This window comes from Erythranthe guttata, chromosome 14 (genome assembly GCF_056151865.1).
Source record: "Erythranthe guttata isolate IM_541 chromosome 14, IM_541, whole genome shotgun sequence".
Taxonomy (NCBI): domain Eukaryota; kingdom Viridiplantae; phylum Streptophyta; class Magnoliopsida; order Lamiales; family Phrymaceae; genus Erythranthe; species Erythranthe guttata.
The window spans coordinates 26,400,001-26,420,852 of NC_142546.1; the positions used below are offsets into that span (position 1 = coordinate 26,400,001).

Genomic DNA, 20,852 nt, shown 5'->3' on the forward strand with positions numbered 1-20,852 from the left:
TCCTTTCTATGCACACACACACACACACACATATATATATCAATTAAAGGCCCGTTTTGGCCTTACCCGAGAGAGAGAAATGTAAAAACAATAGAGTAAATAAGTAAATTGCAGTTGGAAATCATTCTTCACAACAAATTCATCCTTACAGAACAAGACGAGTAAAAAGGCCAAATACTTGTATCATCTCCCAGAGTGCATCCATCCTTTCTATGCACACACACACACACACACACACACATATATATATCAATTAAAGGCCCGTTTTGGCCTTACCCGAGAGAGAGAAATGTAAAAACAATAGAGTAAATAAGTAAATTGCAGTTGGAAATCATTCTTCACAACAAATTCATCCTTACAGAACAAGACGAGTAAAAAGGCCAAATACTTGTATCATCTCCCAGAGTGCATCCATCCTTTCTATGCACACACACACGCACACACACATATATATATCAATTAAAGGCCCGTTTTGGCCTTACCCGAGAGAGAGAAATGTAAAAACAATAGAGTAAATAAGTAAATTGCAGTTGGAAATCATTCTTCACAACAAATTCATCCTTACAGAACAAGACGAGTAAAAAGGCCAAATATTTGTATCATCTCCCAGAGTGCATCCATCCTTTCTATGCACACACACACACACACACACATATATATATCAATTAAAGGCCCGTTTTGGCCTTACCCGAGAGAGAGAGAAATGTAAAAACAATAGAGTAAATAAGTAAATTGCAGTTGGAAATCATTCTTCACAACAAATTCATCCTTACAGAACAAGACGAGTAAAAAGGCCAAATACTTGTATCATCTCCCAGAGTGCATCCATCCTTTCTATGCACACACACACACACACACACACATATATATATCAATTAAAGGCCCGTTTTGGCCTTACCCGAGAGAGAGAAATGTAAAAACAGTAGAGTAAATAAGTAAATTGCAGTTGGAAATCATTCTTCACAACAAATTCATCCTTACAGAACAAGACGAGTAAAAAGGCCAAATACTTGTATCATCTCCCAGAGTGCATCCATCCTTTCTATGCACACACACACACACACACACATATATATATATATATAGATACGCGTGCATAGAAAAGAGCACGAGTTAAAGTTAGCAGCAAAATATTCTGTACAATTCGAATTGTCAGCGTTCAAGTCTTTCTACATCTCATTCTCAGTGCTTGTATATACTACTCTCTAACAATGTACTATCACACAAAAATCATAAAGTATCGGCAGTTGGTTTAAAAAGCCTTTGCATTTCTCCCATTTTTTCTGCTCACGGCCTCACATACCCTACAAGGTAAAGTGTCGAGACTAGCTGCACGAGTCTTTCCATAATTACCTAATACACCACATCTCCTCCATGCATGATACTCTGCATATGCGATAGGATCGTTGGCTACAGACTTGACGTAAGAAGCCAGTTGCTCCATCGAACTGAATTGTGTACCGTCTATAACCGAGTGAGGAGGTATAAAGTCCCACACATTTGGGGCACCAAAATAAATGGGAACTGCTCCTGAATCTAGTGCGTAAAACAGTTTTTCCGTCACATAACTCTCTGTCATAGTGTTTTCAATTGCCAGGACAAACTTATAATGGGACATAGCACAATGCAGATGATCCCACCATTTAGGTGCTTCATTCGGATCCTTCACACACTCGGGATATAGAGAGAGTGCTCTGTCTATGCCTCCCATGTTGTTCAAGCACTTGCCGAAAGAATGGTGGGGCAAAAGTCTTAGTAGCTTTTTAGCAAGCTCATTCCTTTGAGGCAAGCACCGTGATGAAGACCAATAAACAAGAGTGTCCTTCAAATACCAAAATTAAAAAAAAAAAAAAAAAATAGTAAACAAATGTATGGTGACTAACTATAGAATTGTTCCATGAAAAAGACTTACATTGTTCTTAATGGAAGATAATTGATAATTTCTGTTGTTATGAAAGAGCGCCCCAGCATAAGTTGACTGGACATCGTCTTTAGCATGATAACTTATAAAGATGTCCTCGTAGCTCGACCTCTTTCTGCCAGCTTCAAGATCCATATATACACGAAGTGGATCACCATCTTGTCTCTATCAAAAGTAAAGATGACACTTAGTATGATGAAGCTTAACGAAAAGCTCACGGGTCATGTGGAAATAGACCAAGCAAAATAAACTAGTCAGATATGCCAATCCAGAAATCTTGTTTAAAAGAAACATTAGTAAAATACTGAAACCCTTGACTCTGAAGTTGCCTCCCAACTCATCAACTGGGATTTTTTCCCGGTTACTCCTTCCAATACCAATAGGTAATTATTATGTATGATGCCTGCTCAATGGTGAAGGAGAAGGATTTACACTAGAATATGCAAGATGCATAAAAATCCTAGTCGATAGTCGTATGGGAAGGTGGTGAAGGCGGCTTCTATTCGCCTATCTTTAAAACTCTTTCCTGCTTAATTAATTTCAAAATTTCGATTCAGGGGATAATGTTTGGACCATTTAAAATTGAGACACACTATCCTTGCAAAATATAACAGGCAGAGCTATATTAGTGATGATGAAAAGCTAACTATCACATCAATGAACAAGAATCGGAACTCAAAGTAGCAGTTACTGAAATTGTACATTGATCTTGAAGTATTTTTTAAGAGTGTAAACCATAGAACAAAGAAAGCAAAAACCCTAAATTGAGTGAGATATTCGAAGAAACAGAAAGTGAGATGGAAAAGTAAGTTGAAGAAGTAAAAACCTGGAATGGAGGAGTAACGGATTCAAAGAACAGGGCATCAGGATTATCAGCAAGAAGAGAAGATTTGGACCATAAACAGGTCAACCCACATCTACAGCTATACAAATTATCCATATTATCAGGAATCCAAGTCCAGCCTTTGACCAGAATAGAGACATGGTTCATCAGCAAATCAGCACAATGGATTTCACCCTGAACATTCTGTAAAGACGAGATCTTTGACCTATTTAGAGATAAGTCAGTGTGTTTTTCCCTGAAGTTGGCACAACCCACTTGGGAATCCCAATTTTTGTATGCATTGAATAAGTCTTTGAAAGGTTGTGGGGTGGTGGAACTTCTTGAAAGGGTGTGGAAACTAGAGTAATTAGGTAATGGGATTGAAGAGTTGGCAGATGGGGTTTGTAGAAAGGCAGTTAGGAAGAGGATGATGAGTGAAAACCCTAACATGAGTGTTATCGCAGTTGTCTTGATAGGTTTCAACTGCATAACAGTAATAACAGAAGAGATTCAACAACTTCGGTCGGATTGTAATTGTGTCCGTCCGCTTCTCTCTCTCGCTCGCTCTGTGTGTCGCAACTCACACAACAGTCGGCGTGAGAAAGAAACGCAGTGCGTGATGATGAATTGATGATGATGATGATGGTGGTGGTTGGTGGATCTGAAACGAAAAGGAATCTGAATTAGTTATGGATCAAAACCTATAGATAGATTGGGCTAATTGTTTGTCTGGCCCAATTGTTTAAATTAAAGAGACCCAATAGCATGAATTATCACAACCCTTAGCCCTACTCAAGCTTTCATATCTTTCAATTTCCCATTAATTCTAATTTAAATTATACTCTAATAATATCTCTTTAGAGATACAGATTACTCTAATATGATTGCAGATTATTTGATGACAAAGAATCTCAATCAAATATTTTCTAAAATTTTTAATAATTAGCTGATTTTTTTTTCAAAGTCAAATAAGCGTGCATTATTTTTAAGATGAAGATTTAATAATGAACTAAGTAATTGAAAATGTGAAATTTGTTCACTCAATTGTATGAAAATGAGAGGGGTCACTTTTGCTTTATTTTTAAGATGCAAATAGAGAGGTGTCGGTGGGTTGGGGGTCATTGCATGTGGTCGTTTAGCAGAGAACATTCCATTATTATTAAATTAATTTATTAATAATAATAATAATAATAATCAAGTAAAAGAAAAACATGTGAGTTCTAAATTAGTACATATGAAGCACGTTGTCCTGAAAGCCAGGTAAGGAATTGTGGTTAGGTGATTATATTAGGTTGTTTGGATAAGTTTATATAAAAGAAAAAATATTTTATCCATCTCTCTTTCTCTCTCTCTCTCTTCTCACCGGTCTGTCTATTCACATTGCATTGCAGACGACAGTGTTTTCTGGTTTGGTTGATATTAATTTGTTGGTTGGTTGGTCTATAAAATTTATAAGAAAGAAGATTCGAATAACATGCATTCATGCTCATCATCATCATATTATTGATCGATATATGTTTTTCCTGTCTTCTCCCTTTACAATTTTTTTTTTTGGCTCATCCCCTATATATAATTATATATATTATTTCCTGTCTCACAAATCCAACCATCTTCAAGGTTTGCCCTCTAATTCTATTATACGTACGTATACATGCATCATCATGTTTCTTCATCTTTTATATATTAATTGACGATATACGTGCGTACCTCTCTTGTTTATTTTTAATTTGCAACCTTATTCATCTTTTGAATTTTGTGGGTTATATTGATTGCACCATCTCTTGTTCTGCATGCATTCTTGTCTATTTCATTTTCTTCTTCTGCATTCTTATTCGCATTAACTAGTTATTAGTTTGCTTCAGATATATACATCCATTATTCAACGACTTAGTTTCCTTTTTCTTATTATATAGGATTTCAATGTCTGTACCTCCTGTTCTCTTCTGCAATACACGTGGTTGCTCTCTCTTTTTACGTGATGCAAGTCATTCAAATTATCAGCTTAGTTTTACGTTCTTCGTTTCCCAAGTTTTTCTCACATCACTCACATGAAATCTGTTGTAAAGTTGCTGACTTAATTATTAAATAGATGACAAAACCTGTCGTATTGCTCGGCTAAATCAGAGCCAAAGATTTTATTTATAGACTTAGCTTCCACTGCATGTGGGTAAGGTAATTAAGCTTATTAATATATAGTATGGTTGTTAATTTCTCTTCTTCTTTACATATGGTTGTTAGCTAGGCTTCTTTACTTTGGCTTTCTAAAACTTGGTAAAAGCTTGTGTTTATCCTCTTTTTGTACACATGCATGATAATGTTATTTGCCTAATTGTGTGGTCTGATGATGAAAATTTCCCTGCGATTCAGAAGATCTTTGTTTTGGAATCAAACATAAATTATGGATGGTGTTAATGTCGTTTTGGATGGTAAGAAGAAGGAAACTGACGTTGCAAAAGATATTCTTGGACTTACAAATGTTAGCTCAATCAACGACTATGATCTCTCAAAGCTAATCGGCAAGCCAAGATTAAACATAGAGCGGAAAATATCATTCGACGATAGGTCACTCAGCGAGTTATCAATCGGTTTAATCAGAGGTTTAGATACTTACGAGAGTATATACTCGCCATTGGACAGCCCCACCAGATCATCAGCAGCTGATGATTCTTTCGAGCCTCATCCGATTGTTGCAGATGCGTGGGAGGCGCTTCGACGCTCCTTGGTCTACTTCCGTGGTCAACCGGTCGGCACAATCGCTGCTTACGATCATGCTTCTGAAGAAGTCTTGAATTACGATCAGGTTTTTGTTAGAGATTTTGTACCGAGTGCCCTGGCTTTTCTAATGAACGGTGAGCCTGATATTGTGAAGAATTTTTTACTCAAGACACTTCAGCTACAAGGGTGGGAGAAGAAAATAGATAGGTTCAAATTGGGTGAGGGTGCTATGCCTGCTAGCTTCAAAGTTCTTCACCATCCTGTTCGTAAAACGGATACCATAGTTGCAGATTTTGGTGAGAGTGCTATCGGCAGAGTTGCTCCTGTTGATTCTGGTTTCTGGTGGATTATTCTTCTGCGTGCTTATACAAAATCTACAGGAGATTTATCTCTTGCCGAAACTGCAGAATGCCAAAAGGGTATGAGACTTATACTCACGCTCTGTCTCTCTGAAGGATTCGACACATTCCCCACTTTGCTTTGTGCCGATGGTTGCTCCATGATCGATCGTAGAATGGTCAGAATGAAATAAATCTCTCTCTCTCCTATCACTCTTTATTAATCATTTTTTTGTTGTCATATTTGAAGTATTTTAACAGGGAATATATGGGTACCCTATTGAGATACAAGCACTCTTCTTTATGGCATTAAGATGTGCTCTCGTAATGATGAAGCAAGACGAAGAAGGACAAGAGTTCATCGAGAGAATAGAAAAGCGTTTGCACGCCTTGAGCTATCATATGAGAAGTTACTTTTGGATCGATTTCCAGCAACTAAATGATATATATCGTTATAAAACAGAGGAATATTCCCATACTGCTGTGAATAAGTTTAACGTGATTCCGGATTCGATACCGGAGTGGGTGTTCGACTTTATGCCGACGCGTGGAGGATATTTTGTCGGAAATGTAAGTCCGGCGAGGATGGATTTTAGGTGGTTTGCATTGGGCAACTGTGTGGCAATATTGTCTTCTCTAGCCAGTCACGAGCAAGCATGTGCAATAATGGATCTGATTGAAGGAAGGTGGGAGGAGCTGGTTGGAGAGATGCCTATGAAAATATGTTACCCAGCAATTGAAAATCACGAGTGGCGAATAGTGACGGGCTGTGATCCCAAGAATACAAGATGGAGTTATCATAATGGAGGGTCTTGGCCAGGTATAGATAGTCATTTGCTTTCACTATATATAATTTCGAATATATATATCTGTATATATAATGTTGGAATGTATGTATATTGCAGTGCTGTTATGGATGGTGACAGCTGCATCGATCAAGACTGGGAGGCCGCAGATTGCGAGACGAGCGATAGATATAGCAGAGAGCCGTTTGGGGAAGGATGGGTGGCCAGAATACTATGATGGGAAACTGGGAAGGTATATAGGTAAGCAAGCAAGGAAAAACCAGACATGGTCAATTGCTGGATATTTAGTCGCTAAAATGATGTTGGAGGATCCTTCTAACTTGGGGATGATTTCTCTTGAACAAGACAAGCAGATGAAGCATGTTTTTAAGAGATGTTCCTCCTGGACTTGCTGAACATCCACAAGAAAGATTATTTGGTGATTTAATTCCCTCATTGTTGTTGTAAATATGATTACAAGTTTGTTTCTGTGTTACTTATCATATATGATTCTGATGAAGACGAAAGACATTCTTTGCAGTATCTAAACAACGCAAGCTTTCATTGAAGACAATCGATAAAAAATTACAACTCCTCCTGATACCTCTAAAAGTTGGGTGGCGGTTAATAAACATATTTTTACATGGACATCATTTTTGTGGTGGACACCATAAAATCTTAAGACAGAAGAAGCAAACACTAGTTCACTGTTGAGACATGAATGACATGGCTTTTCTGAAATCCAACGAGTTGAGGGAAGGTTGTGTTCCCGGCATCCACAGGTTTCCATGATTTGGTAATACTACCGGGTTGCTTTTTAATGCATCTTCTCCAACATTTGAGTCACTAACTTCCTTCTTTTTCTTCACAAATTCAAAGAACTCTGCCACCTGTCGAGCATACCTTCACACACAATAAATCCAGCACAAAATAAATTACAACATTGCATCACGAGACAGAAGTATAAAAAATACCCTTATCCAAAAACAGAGAAATTCAACAAGGAACATACTCCCGCTTAGCGTCTATGTCTCTGCTAAAATCAATGTCTGGTTCACAATCAAGAACCAAAGCAGGAACCTGCAATATACATATATAAAAAAAGAACAATAAAAGAAAAACACAATGTCATGGAAAACAGTTGACATATAAGCAAGCAGAGTTTGTACCTTTTGGATACTAGAGTGCATATGATCACCATCCAAATAGAACACACGGTCCCTTATATTGGGATGCAAAGACCAATCGACTTCGTTTGGTAGCTTACTGACAGAAAGAACTCCGTGATTTCCACTTTGGAATGGGAAAAGCCAGCTCTCGTGCTTCTCGTGCAAGCCTTGCAGATAATCTAGAGTTACTCCGCCTTCTTCTGCTCTCTTACGCAACATCATACGCTTGTGGCAGGTATCTGGGCTTGCCCTCAAATAGATAAATCCATCGGGAATAAGACCAGGCAAGCTTGAAATAACCGGATCGAACCATGAGTCATAAATGCTAATTTCCATCTCATTCATCCACTTTGCCTCATGAACAGCTCTCACAAAAACCTTGATAACAAAGAAATAATCCATTGATTAATGAGAGAATTTAGATACCAAAATGTTATATTATTACATACCATTCTATCACTGAAGACACTCCGTTCCATTAGTCTGAGGGGCTTAATGCCGGCAGATGACTCCCTCTCCTGCATAACTCTTGTAACAAATACATAGTTTTGGAAGGTATATGCGTATCTCTCTGGCTCCGCATAAAATGCATCTAATATGTTAAAGTGGTCTGGACCCACATTCTGCCACTTGTCAACTGGTTCAGGAACAATCTCCACAAGGTCTCTAAGCTCAATTGTTTCATTGGCTATTCTCTGCAGGAACGTAGACTTTCCCACACTGATATTGCCTTCAACACATAAAGTTATTCTCTTCTTTTGAGCAGGTTTTACACTGTTTTCCTTCAGCTCTTCATCAACACTCTCCTTTATAAATGTAGTTATACTCTCAGCATGGTTCTTGTGTATGATCCCCACTGAACTCTGTAAGAACTCCACCATCTTCTGACTTGATTTGCCGAAAAACTGCATCACAACAATACCTGCTTGTGTTATTATTATGTTGTAAGCTAACTGCACAAGTGATATAAAATCCTTCCCCACGGACGAATACAGATATAAAAATACAAGTCAACCAAGAATCCCCTTTTTTTTTCTACATAACCCGCACCAATCTCAGGCCACAACCAGAACAAACATGACACATAATTCTGCAAGTCAACACAACTTTTTTATGGCATGAAACTAAAATTCACTTCATTTTTCCTGTTTTGTTTCCATACACCAACAGTCTAAGCCCGACAAAAAGAATACCAAACAACAAAAGTTCAACGTGCTCGAAATAACCAAGAAAATCAATGCAACACCATACCACATCAGTAAAATACCTTATCTTTATAGAGCTGTTTGAGCTGGGCTACTTCCTCAAACCCTTTCTCCACCAGCTTCCTAAAATTCTTGGGGCCCACTCCTGGAACGGTGAGTAAATCCGGGCTCCCCACCAACAAAGTGGCAGCTCCACCACTCCTCTGCCTCCTTTGCACTCTCCTATCCTCAGCCCCTTTCACATTTTCGACGTAATTCTCTCCCTCCTCTGAGACAGGAAGTTCACCACATTTACTCGAATTACGAGCAAGTGTAGTGAACCATGCGGCTCTGTGGGACCCAACACCGAGAGTAGCATATTTATTAGTGTCTTTGGATACCACCCAAGCCCTCAACGGCACCGTATTGCTGCTGTTGGTCTCAAAAGAACAAGTGCAGGGAGATGAACTCTTGAAAAGAAGGCCCTGAGGCGTGGGGGGTGAAAGGGATTTTCTAGGATGGTTCAAGGGATGAGGATGGTGGAGAGAGTGGGCCGAAGAAAACATTTTGTGAATGGTTTTGGGGGGGCCGCCGGAAAAGCCTATAGAAAGAAAGGCAGCGTTGGAGACGGGTAGAGAGAGGGGAGTATTAACCAATGAAATAGGCGGGGTAACGGGGGTTCTGCGCAGCAGTTTCTGCATCACTATGGTGCATCTCACTCCCAATTCAAACTATACAGAAAGAAAGAGTTCCACTAAGTCACGCACGTCTAAATATATATATATATATATGTCGACTGAAAGAAGAAGAAGAAGAAGAAGAAGATGGAGATGAAAATGGTTTTGGCGGAACAGAGGGGTTTTAGGGTTGAAAACAGGGAAGGGGATTTAATTCTAGTAATTCTTTAATTCTTTTAATTCATCCTTTTTCCGTCTTTTCATTTTAAAGCACATTGAAATTGCAATATTATATTTTACTCCCCATGTGTATTATGTTTGGTCTGTTGAGTCCAATTTATTAATCTTATTTACAAGGAATAATTAATCATGTTTGAAGTAGTAGTAGACTAATTCAAAATATTCCATAGTTGTAATTGTAATAAATGGAGACAGGGAAGCATGAAAAAGATGGGTTGACGAAGACGAAATCTGTACTGAATCTAACGTCCCAAAGGCCGGGGATTTAAATTAATATTATTTACAATTTGATATTAATAATAGTAATCAGTGCAGAAAGATCTCCCCCCCCCCCCCCCCCCCCCTAGAAAGAAGGCTAATAATAATTTGAAAGACTTTTCATGTTACACACAAACCTTTTCTGATTGAAAATTCCAAATATATCTTTTTTAGAACCATTGATTAATTAATTCACCATGATATATACATGTATACTACTTTAAAATAATCTTGGTCCAAGAAAACATGCATAACATGATCATGGGATTGTTTCATGATGCAGGTCTTCTTTTTCTTCTTCTTCTTCTTCCTTTAGATGCCTCAGTTAGTACATCATCATCAGTTGCAGTTGCACCAGTAATTAATTATAACTCATCAATAGCAAAGCCAGGTTGCACCGATCGATGTGGGAATGTGAACATCCCATTTCCTTTCGGCACAACAGAGGAAATGTGAAAACCATACTTGCAGAACTCCACCATTGAAATTACTAATATTACACTCGATGGCCAGCTCACGATCTTGCAGTTCATAGCACACGACTGCTACTATCCAAATCGGACTAGATCTTCAACCAACGATCCTTCAATATACCTGTTGGGTGCTAAATACCAACACGCAAGTGTACGTATCGCAAACAAGTAGTAAAGTAGACTCGTGAGAGTCGGATGTCGATCCCACAGGGAATACGTAAATTATTTAATCCTAAGTACCAAATCCTAACAATTGTGATTTTTATCCAGCCTACGCAAGGTTGTCAAATTAATTAACTAATAAAATTAAAATAATTAAGAAAACAAGTAATCACGAGAAAAATCAATAATAAACGGATCTAGGATTTTATCTTCCCCCTATGCAATAATTCTCACCCAATTAATCTCCTATTATGCAAGTTACGATTCCCGATTATTAACCCAAGACACGAAATTATTCATAACCAGCTGTCGCTGCGCTATAAACCTATTATTCATAAAAGATTCACTATATGTCTATGCAAACCTAATATAAATAAAGCATTAAATAACAAGTCTCGCAAACGGCTACCTAAGGTATTATCTGTATGTCTACGATAATACATGCAATTAACACACTCATTCGGTGAAAAACTACTCGAAGGCTCTTCTATCCCTGTTCTAATTATTAAAACGATCTGTCAATCAATTCTAACAATAACAAATAGCAACATAAGTTAGCTACGCTCATGCACTAAATACGATCAAGATAGAAGAAATAATCGAAGAATTAAACTTGCATAAAAATAGAAAAATAGGTTCGAGTTACCACATAGGGTTCCAATAAAATCCTAGAGTAAAAACTTAGCTACTCATGTTCGTAACGAAAAGCATAATAAAAATACGAAAAATCATAAAAGCTAATAAAAGAGGAAAACTAGGATGAAGAGTCGTCAATTCTTCGTCTTCGTTCTTGAGCTCCTTGATTGCGTGTAGAAAAGATAAAAACTCCAAATAAAAATAAAAGGTAAAAGATAAAAGATTCGTCTAATTGTGTGCTTGTGGCCTTTAAATAGGGTGCAAAACTAAAATAGGGCGGGTTTCCTTGTGTAATTAAAATTCCTTCACTGCGCCATCACGCCCATCCGGACGGCCGTGTGAGATTTTGAACTAAAATCCGCACGGCCGTGCGGTCTTTGATTCTCCAGATTTCTGATTTTTTCACTTTCGGCCCACTTTTTCTCTGAATTTGCAGTTTTCACCCCAAAAGTTACCAATTCTTCAATTTGCACCTAAAATACAAATAATAGCCATTTTAAGCACCAATTATCATTAAAACACACCAAAAGCTCCAATTAAAAGGTATAATTAAGTGTATATTATACACTTAACAATACCTCCCCATTTCCCTTACAGTTAACAACACAGCCAATAAGTTCACTATCGTCGGCTGCGACACTTATGGTTTCGTCTCCGGCCGCCGACTTAACCGGAATTACCAGACCGGGTGCACTGCCATGTGCTATGCCAAAGATGATCTGATCCAGGGTTAGGCTGCTGCCAGACATCTATTCCTAAACAAGTTTGGAGAGTGGAGTTAGCTTTGAAGAGCTACAACAATTACAGTGAGGTTTCGGATTTCAATAATTGCAGCTACGGTTTTCTAGTGGAGGAGACTGCTTTCACCTTTTCTCCCGAGAATCTGACCAACTTGAAGAGTGTAGTAAGTCTTCCCATGGTGGTTGATTGGGCCATTGGAAATGGGACTTGTGAGGATGCCCAGATGAATTCTTCTACCTATGCTTGCAAAAGTGTGAATTCCAATTGTTACAAGCCCGACAATGGTTACGGGTATCGTTGTTTTTGCCATGATGGATATCATGGAAATCCCTACCTATTTGATGGTTGTAAAGGTATCCTTGCTAATTAATTAATGATCTTTCTTTTCTTTACTGTTTTACTTCAACTGCAAACAAGTGTTTCTACTAGATCACTTTTACAGATATAGACGAATGCGGAAATTCGTATCTCAACACCTGCGAAAAGGGATGTATGAACACACTAGGTGGTTTTAAATGTGTTTGCCCTAAAGGGTACCGTGGAGATGGGATAAAAGGGGCACAAGGTTGTATTCGTGGCGAATCACTTTTATTTAAGCTTGTATCAGGTTAGAATTAACATTTTCCTTTTCAGACAGACTACTTTTATTAAGAGGTCTCTCTATATATAGTAAGCAGTAACTCTCCAGAGTCTGTGTTTGGTTGCAACTGCATGCAGGAATTGCTTTAGGAGTGATAGTTGTGATATTGGGTGCATGTTGGTTGCACTTGGAACTGAAGAGAAGAAGGCTGATTAAGATGAAACAAAAGTTCTTTCTTCAAAATGGAGGCATGCTCTTGCAAGAAAAACTCGCTTCTACAAGAGCTATTGGATCATCATCATCATCATCTGATCATACTGCAAGAATATTCAGCGAATCGGAGCTGGAAAAGGCCACCAACAACTTCCACACCAGTATGATCGTCGGTCAAGGAGGCTACGGCACTGTATACAAAGGCTTCTTATCAAACAACAGAGTAGTCGCCATCAAAAAGTCGAAACAAGTTGATCCAAACCAAATCGTGCAATTCATCAATGAAATGACAGTTCTATCCCAAATCAACCACAGGAATGTAGTGAAACTCATAGGCTGCTGTCTGGAGACACAAGTACCTCTGCTGGTGTACGAGTTCATAAGCAACGGCACATTGTTCGAACACGTGCACAACAAGGCGAAAGCCCGTGGTCTTTCTTGGGACGTGCGTTTGAGAATAGCTGCAGAAACTGCGGGGGTGCTTGCGTATCTACACTCGTCTGCGTCAACTCCAATCATACACAGAGATGTGAAGTCGGCTAATATTCTATTAGACCATAAGTTGACAGCAAAAGTGTCGGATTTTGGATGAAAAGCAACTATCTACAATGGTGCAGGGGACATTTGGATATTTGGATCCAGAGTACATGCAAACGAATCAACTGACGGAGAAGAGCGATGTGTACAGCTTTGGAGTAGTGCTTGTGGAGCTGCTAACAGGAAAGAAGGCGTTGTGCTATGATAGGGCTGAGGAGGATAGAAGTTTAGCGAATTATTTCCTGTCTGTGATGAAAGGGCAGAAGAAAGAGAGTTTGTTTGAAATTATTGTTGTGGGGAGAGATGTAGATGAGGGAAATGCGATGAGAGTAGGAGTGCTTGCGAAAAGGTGTTTGAATGTTAGAGGAGAAGATGAAACAAGTGGCAATGGAGCTTGAGGGAATATTATCATTAACATCATCAGTACAACAGTCATCAGTAAATAATGATGGAGATGATCAAGGATGGTGTGTTAATGGTGGTGCTGATCAGGGATTCAGTGGATTCGTAAACAGTGGATTCGTAAACAACACTAGTAGAAGTTATAGTAATAGTAGTAGCAGTGTTGGGTTTGATAGCCTTAGGGATCACATCTTACCACCGGTACTAGGTGGTGGAACCACTGGAACTGGAAGATGATTATTATTATTAATGCTTCATTAACATTTGTTATCTATAAATTTGTATCTGCTATTACTATCTCCTCTATATAGGTAGGTTAATTCTGCACATGCTTAATGCTTTGCACTTGCCACTTTCATACATATATTCTCCATATTATTGATTTGAGTTGATTATGAATATTGGAAGATGTCCATTTTGTAAGCATTTTATTTTTATTTCAGCTTAAGTTGCTTCAATATGAAACTAACAAAAATAATTAAATTATGAAAAGCCATATTTGAGTGTTGATTATAAAATGTTAAAACGGGTATTTAGGGGCTAAGGATTCAATTCAAATGAAATACGACCCATTAGTCATTGTTAATTTGATTTTGGAGTCCATGTTAAAGAATATTATATTATAATAACTCTTGTAATATTAGGATTCTATTATGATTCGATTACCTAGATTAGTTAGGATTTAATTACCTAGTCAAACTCTATTAACTCGTATTATTTCTCTATATATATTCCATGTAATCAACTTATGGGGGTTTCTATTACGTATTATTATTTCTCTCTTTCTCCTCTTTTATTCTTCCTATAGTCCAAGCCCCAAATCACAAGATTCCCATTAGTTTTGAGCCCCAAATCACAAGATTCCCATTAGTTTTGAATCGGCAATCGGCATATATAATAGCTAATGGAAGACGGAGAAACGAAGAACAACAGGTTATTCTCTCTTATCATTTTCACATACTCTCGTCGCGTCTTCTACTTCAAAATCTGTGGATTACACCAACACATACTCAGGTGTTCGCTTTTCACTCTCTTTTCTTCTTCTTCTGGTAAATCAGCAACTGATCAACCTCATAATAAATAGGCTGCTTGTGGTGGTGGGTTAGGCTTTCTGCCACTCTATTAATATTATTATCATCAGTAACTTAATTTTAATTTGTTGGCATACTTGCAACCATTTGGTTGGGGGATGAATGGAATCATTCTTTATCAACTCTGTTTTAGCCTTCTTTCTACGTCTGTATATGATTACTCAAACAATACTGCACTTACTTGAATTGCTTGCCTTCTTCTTTCAATAAAATATTGAATATTATCAAAAAATTAGAGAACACAAATAACGGAAATTATCATTCTGAATACATAAACTGGAGATATAGGGAGGTACTATGGCTCTGAGAAGCGAATTCACGTTTGGCAACTGTTGCAATCTTCGCTTCCACGACCGCATACTTTATTGAATTTATTTACCAAATAAAAATTTCTGCTATTATATAATCTCAGAGAAGGGAGTCTGACCTTGCTGGTAATCTCTTGAAGAAATTGACAGGCACTGATGGCATTTTGCTTCTGAAACGAGGATGGCGCAGCACGTAAAGCCCAATCAGCACCGCCACAATTTGGAAAGGAGTAACGTACAAAAAAACAGCCCAGATCAATGAAAATATAATAAAGATGGCTGTGGCCCTGGGATCTCTCCAGCTCAATATAGACAGTGCCCTTTCTCCTTGTGTTGCCAAATCTCCAATCACAGTTTGAACTCTTCCTGCAACACTTTTCAACCTATCGTACCTCATCCTTATAATGTCAGATGGTCTTGACGTTGGAAACGTATCGAATTCCTCGTCTAGTTCATCTGGATGAGTGTTCTCTGCTTGAGAAAGACGAGCATCCATGTGGGGAGGAATCCTTGGCCTCAACCTGTAGTTCCACAAACCAATCACAAAGAGGTAGAGGAATATTGTAGGCAATATCAGCTCTGGGTAGCATACTAGTATCAGAAACAGCACGTGGACAAGGATAGTTGTTAGAGGATTTTTCCAGTAACAGATGCCACCGAACCATCTGGCGACATATGAAATCCCAGAAAGAAGGGACATTATGCGGTGGAAGTTGGCTTTGCTCCTCCTAAGGCTCCACATATGGTAATCCACATCCAACATGTACTCCACTATCTCCTTTCTAAGTGGCGGCTCAGACCGTATTAGTTTTGCAGACACTATCTGCATTGCCTGGTGTCGTAGCCAATCAATGTGCCTAACTGATATCGGTTGAACATAATGCATCTTTGGGAGCAGTGGTCTGCTATACTGTGCAACCATGTTCACCCAGGCTGTGCATGTGAAACGTATTGCTAAGTGGAGCTCCCCGTGCTTCTTCAAACCAGATGGTGAAAGAACCAGCAATGGATATGAATGGGTGTAAATTCGATCGGTCTCCAAGGTTGAGAGCCTAATTCTAACCTTGCCAATCCTCTGATCCTTCACATCATCCTTCCCATTGATGTGGCAGTTGTCAAAGACACCAATTGTTATCACAGTACAGGGATCGTGAACTTCCCAAGTATACTGCTCGTTCCAACGGGGATGCAGGGTGTCTAGAAGCGTTCTGGTCCGGACCCATTTGTTCCCATACTTTGCTACGCAATAAGCATCTGTCATTCTACCATCTCTGCCCTTCATCGGCAGCAGATTTCTAGCACTCAAGATACCAACTTCAAGAAGTCCAATGCTGGGCTTCCTCAGATGCTTGGATGATGGCTGGAGATCGCTGCTGAAATGGGTGGACTCGTCGAGGACATGGTAACCTGAATCTATGCAGAGTCGAAGGAGAATTCTGCTGGCAAATTTCGCCTCTTTCTTCTTATCCCCTTCTTCCTCTGCCATAGATGGCTTTTGGAGAGCAAACCACCTGGCATCTGGCAGCTTAGAAGTTTCTACTCTCTGTGGAACTTCTCTAACCGGTATAAAGATCCTTCCAATCACCTCATCCTTGCCCGGTCCAATTCTGTCCTCCACACTGATGATTATATACTCGTCAAAAGGCTCAGAAGCCACAAACATAAGCTCCTCATTCCACTCTGGATTGACGTGCTTCATTGGTGAAGGCCTAGTGACTCGGATTTGATGCCCCAGCTGCACCTTCACAAATGTATCAGGCTGTCGTCCTTTGTCCGAAGGGACAAGATCCTGTGCTAACATGATATGGGCTCGAAGGTAATAAAGTTTTGGGGAGAAATATACTTTGGATCTCGTATTTGCAAGGCTGTGCTGGCTTAAGCTGTGAGCATCAGAGTGCCAAGCCTCTGAAAAGGCTTCATCAGCTTGTGTACCCATCCAAACTGCAAGCATGACCTCACCGTGATTGAACTTATCCCCTTTCTTGTCCACCAATTTGTACCACTGGGGAGCCAGAGGACTATCCGGAGGCACGCGTTGAGGCACCTCTGCTAGATCAAACAACACTTTCCCCACAAAATCATCCTTCCCAAAATCCTTGTCCTTGACACTAATTTCGATCAAATTGCTCTGCAGTCTCTCCTTTGAAAACGCAAAAGTGCTGTTCCAAACGGGATACTGGTTCTTCTCCAAATGCTTAGTGACCCCTTTGTAATTCCCAACTTTCACCTCCACATAGGGATCCAGACTTCCAGTCATGTCCATCACAGGAAGATCCTTAGCCTTGACAACACTAACATACAAAAAATTCATCTGCTCCACCAAATCATAAGTGCTCGCAGTTTTGTCCCTTCCCCAATAACCCATTCTTGCAGCCAAAGGAGGTCTAGTCTCCACCACTCCGTACTCTGGTTTCTGCCCCGGAAATTGCATTTGCATCATAGTGGCTGCTGGTGCTGCTCCGGCCTTGTGAAAATCGCTCCGAGTCTCCACGAAAACTGGCTTTTCAGCAGGCGGTGGAGGGGGGCCCCCACCTCCTGAACCAGTCCCCAAAGAGTAAAAAGTTCTGACCTCCTTTTCCTTCTTTTTCTTTATGTTTTTCTCGTGGTTTTCCTTGTAGTAAGACTCATCCTCAAACTTATTAGTATTATTAATCTCCTGCAGCGGAGTAGAAGTGGTTTCTGGCCCTTTGTGATGATGATGATTTTGATTATGATTATGATTATAGTGGTTCTCCACAGCTTCGGCCTGGTGCAAAACTTGCTTGACTGGATCGAAAGAATGGAATTCATCAAAACCACCATGCACAGCATATACTCTCAAAGCAATATCACCCTTGACCCGAGAAAAGGGACCTCTTTTATCAAGAGGGTAGCGAAGAAGAGTGGCTTCGTGCTCAGAGAGAGGAACAGACATGCCAGAAATCCTAACCCTTCCAAGAAAATTCTTGTGCTGTCCATTATTGTTGTCGTTGTAGACCAAAACCTCAATTGTTTTATTTGGAAAATCTCTGGGATTCTGGATATTGAAAGCAAGTTTTTCATTCCAACAAGGGTTCAGATCTTTAGACTTGGTTGAAGTTCTTTGGCGCTGCTCTTCAAACACTACTTCCACAAAAGGGCTGGCGTTGCCATGCCCATCTTTAGGCATCAGATCATTGGCATCCAGGACTTCAACTACAAGCTTCACCATTGATGATGATGATTACACCAACTTCAACTTTCTCTCTCTGGGGATTTAGGTAAGGGATAGAAAAGCTAAGGTTGAAAAAACAAGGCAACAAACAGGTACTCAGGTAGGTGTGTGTGTGTGTGTGGGGTGAAGAGAGAGAGAGAGAGGGGGAGGGAGATGGAGTAAATAAGAAGAGAGTAAGGAAACAAAGAAAATAGGTGGAGGAAAATAGTTGACGGTGGGGATGTCATGGGGGTGTTATTTAGAGTAAGAAGACAGCAACATACGTTTGTATTTTGTTGCCAAGGAAACTTATTTTATTGTCTTGGTGAAATTTTAGGGACCCTACTTTTTATTTTTGGCCAGTGAAGATCCCTATGTCGTTTTTTTACCTTCTTCGGATTATTTTTTATACAATATAGTAACTTAATGGTGTGATTTTGGTTTTGATTTCTTTATAAAAAATTATATTAAATTATTATTTTAGTAGTATTTGACTAAACATTGGATTTCTTTCTCTACAACAAAGATTGTGTCATGTAATTTAGTTGGGTATTTATTTGAAGATCTTACGTATATATAATGTAAGTACTTACACACTTATTGGTTAGTGGTGGGGTTGGGACTTGTTTTGTGGGGATGAAAAATTTAGTGGGATTAGTTGTATGGATTGATTATTGGAAACTAAGAAAAACTTTTTGAAAAAACCCAATTAGATTTTGATGGTATTACTATTTCCTTTTTCATTATTATTATTATTATTATTATTATTAACTAGCCAATTGTCTTGTTCTGGACTGTATATATACATATGCTGTTGATGATGATGATGAAATTTATGAGTTATCCATAACAGTATAAACCTTTTTCTAATTCTTCTTATCAATAACATATTGTAAAATAATATAACAGTAACATAATAATAAAAACTTTCACTATCAATAAATACTCTTACCTGGAAGTCAAAAAAAAAAAAAAATATACTCTTACCTGTATTATTGACGAGTCTACAAAATTTCAAACTTGGCAATTTACACTTAGGCTCCGTTTGATAGGATTAAGTGCTTAATGCTGAATGCTGAATAAATATCTGAATGGGTAAGAGCTGTGTCTGATTGCTGAATGCTGAATAATTAAGTTCATTTGATAACTGAATATCTGTAATGTCTGAATACTGTAATTTCCCTTATATACCCTTGTATAATTCTGAAACATTATTGTTAATTAAATTTGATTAGAATATATGAATAAACATACTTTTTTAGCATGATTTACTTTAGTAAATTATAAAAATTTGGCGGACATTACATATCTTGATATAAACTATAATATTTAGCATAGACAAAATATAAATTTCAAATTTTAAATTCAAACGACTAATAAAAATAAAATTCATAAATAAAAGCAGAGAAAATATAAAAATACATTAAACTAATTAAATTTGGCTGAAAAATATTAATCGCTAAAATTAACATGAACAAAATTAATAAATTCTAATTGGTCCTGGTTCCTCCAGGCATCAATCGGGTTGCTATCTCATCGCGCACATTTGCCATGTATTACATGTCTTCGTCCCCCCACCATGGTCCAGTAGTTGTACCATCATTCACAAGGTTTTGCTCATCCTCATTCGTCCGTCAAATGGCATATTAGGTTGATCAAACTCCTCAAAAAGTGTATCACTTATACGCTCTTTTTTTATAAAATTATGCACCGCAAAACAAGCAATCACTATATTTCTCTGCACATTAAACGAAAAAGGGGCCATTTTTTGGCACTTTGCTAATAATATATCCTAGTAGATTTATTATTCAACCACTAATAGTCTAATATCATTATTTTTACTCAGCTCCAGCCTCCATGCATGAGTTCCATATAATTATAAACAATCAATGCTTAATTTGAAGGAAAAAAATGATAAAGGCACATGGGTAATCTAAAATTCAATTGTGTAGTCGTGACGACTCAACTAACCTTTCTTCTTGCTCATGATTATTGAAAAATAATGCACAAAATACATATATTGTTGATAGGAGAAACTTAGAAAAAGGAAAAAAAAAAAAAAAGGAATAAAAAAAATAAAACAATTCTAACTCAGACCTTGCAAAAGTAGTAGAAGGTTCCACTCTTTTAATTTGAGACATCATTCAAGGTTGTATTATGTTTTTTGTTTAATCTAGCAATTTTTACTAATCCTTTTACTTAAATTTATCCCAATCCTTAACAGTTAATACAGTAGATAAAAATTTGGCATGGTGATATAAATTTGATTGGTATGATAACGATTTTTATTGGAATTAAGAATATATATATATATATATATATATATATATATATATATATATATATATATATATATATATATATATATATATATATATATATATATGTATATATTCTTAATTCCAATAATAATCATTATGATACCAA

The 20,852-nt window shown here is 38.0% G+C and overlaps 4 protein-coding genes and 1 pseudogene across 9 annotated transcripts; 2 read left to right on the plus strand and 3 right to left on the minus strand.

Annotated features, from left to right (window-relative positions):
- Window positions 1-1,119: 1,119 nt before the first annotated feature.
- LOC105968236 (alpha-(1,4)-fucosyltransferase) lies at window positions 1,120-3,546 on the minus strand. Its single transcript, XM_012992866.2, has 3 exons — window positions 2,748-3,546; window positions 1,913-2,086; window positions 1,120-1,822 (listed from the first exon to the last, which is right to left on the minus strand). The coding sequence occupies exons 1-3, from the start codon at window positions 3,231-3,233 to the stop codon at window positions 1,253-1,255; spliced, it is 1,230 nt and encodes a 409-aa protein (XP_012848320.2). The 5' UTR covers window positions 3,234-3,546; the 3' UTR covers window positions 1,120-1,252.
- Window positions 3,547-4,006: 460 nt separating this feature from the next.
- LOC105968231 (putative alkaline/neutral invertase D) lies at window positions 4,007-7,109 on the plus strand. Of its 5 annotated transcripts, XM_088814237.1 has the most exons (5): window positions 4,007-4,109; window positions 4,658-4,916; window positions 5,112-5,976; window positions 6,059-6,617; window positions 6,703-7,109. In XM_088814237.1, exons 3-5 carry the CDS (start codon window positions 5,143-5,145, stop codon window positions 6,996-6,998), a joined length of 1,689 nt encoding a protein of 562 aa, XP_088670363.1. In that variant the 5' UTR covers window positions 4,007-4,109; window positions 4,658-4,916; window positions 5,112-5,142; the 3' UTR covers window positions 6,999-7,109. The 5 variants fall into 5 exon arrangements, with proteins under 5 accessions (XP_088670363.1, XP_012848311.1, XP_012848313.1 ...); XM_012992857.2 differs by having other exon boundaries at window positions 4,007-4,916; XM_012992859.2 differs by lacking the exon at window positions 4,658-4,916 and having other exon boundaries at window positions 4,029-4,361.
- A 7-nt stretch (window positions 7,110-7,116) lies between these two features.
- Window positions 7,117-9,921, minus strand: LOC105968230 (uncharacterized). Its single transcript, XM_012992855.2, has 5 exons — window positions 9,019-9,921; window positions 8,201-8,656; window positions 7,752-8,129; window positions 7,595-7,662; window positions 7,117-7,485 (listed from the first exon to the last, which is right to left on the minus strand). The coding sequence occupies exons 1-5, from the start codon at window positions 9,634-9,636 to the stop codon at window positions 7,287-7,289; spliced, it is 1,719 nt and encodes a 572-aa protein (XP_012848309.2). The 5' UTR covers window positions 9,637-9,921; the 3' UTR covers window positions 7,117-7,286.
- Window positions 9,922-10,356: 435 nt separating this feature from the next.
- LOC105956228 (wall-associated receptor kinase 2-like) lies at window positions 10,357-14,169 on the plus strand (annotated as a pseudogene). The gene is made up of 4 exons (XR_016029855.1): window positions 10,357-10,704; window positions 11,960-12,475; window positions 12,565-12,729; window positions 12,840-14,169. The product of XR_016029855.1 is annotated as a wall-associated receptor kinase 2-like (transcript).
- Window positions 14,170-15,146: 977 nt separating this feature from the next.
- Window positions 15,147-18,813, minus strand: LOC105968229 (multiple C2 domain and transmembrane region protein 6). Its single transcript, XM_012992854.2, has one exon. The coding sequence runs from the start codon at window positions 18,441-18,443 to the stop codon at window positions 15,354-15,356; it is 3,090 nt and encodes a 1,029-aa protein (XP_012848308.2). The 5' UTR covers window positions 18,444-18,813; the 3' UTR covers window positions 15,147-15,353.
- Window positions 18,814-20,852: the final 2,039 nt, after the last annotated feature.

Excerpts from the sequence above, each read along its gene's own strand:
- LOC105968231 (XM_012992857.2), top strand. The coding sequence starts at position 5,143 with ATGGATGGTGTTAATGTCGTTTTGGATGGTAAGAAGAAGGAAACTGAC. Across the intron at positions 5,977-6,058 it reads CCATGATCGATCGTAGAATG|GGAATATATGGGTACCCTAT; the intron begins GTCAGAATGAAA and ends GTATTTTAACAG. Across the intron at positions 6,618-6,702 it reads TAATGGAGGGTCTTGGCCAG|TGCTGTTATGGATGGTGACA; the intron begins GTATAGATAGTC and ends TGTATATTGCAG.
- LOC105968229 (XM_012992854.2), bottom strand. The coding sequence starts at position 18,443 with ATGGTGAAGCTTGTAGTTGAAGTCCTGGATGCCAATGATCTGATGCCT.
- LOC105968236 (XM_012992866.2), bottom strand. The coding sequence starts at position 3,233 with ATGCAGTTGAAACCTATCAAGACAACTGCGATAACACTCATGTTAGGG. Across the intron at positions 2,087-2,747 it reads CCGTTACTCCTCCATTCCAG|AGACAAGATGGTGATCCACT; the intron begins GTTTTTACTTCT and ends TACTTTTGATAG. Across the intron at positions 1,823-1,912 it reads TATCTTCCATTAAGAACAAT|GACACTCTTGTTTATTGGTC; the intron begins GTAAGTCTTTTT and ends TGGTATTTGAAG.
- LOC105968230 (XM_012992855.2), bottom strand. The coding sequence starts at position 9,636 with ATGCAGAAACTGCTGCGCAGAACCCCCGTTACCCCGCCTATTTCATTG. Across the intron at positions 8,130-8,200 it reads GTGTCTTCAGTGATAGAATG|GTTTTTGTGAGAGCTGTTCA; the intron begins GTATGTAATAAT and ends TTTGTTATCAAG. Across the intron at positions 7,486-7,594 it reads GACATAGACGCTAAGCGGGA|GTATGCTCGACAGGTGGCAG; the intron begins GTATGTTCCTTG and ends TTGTGTGTGAAG.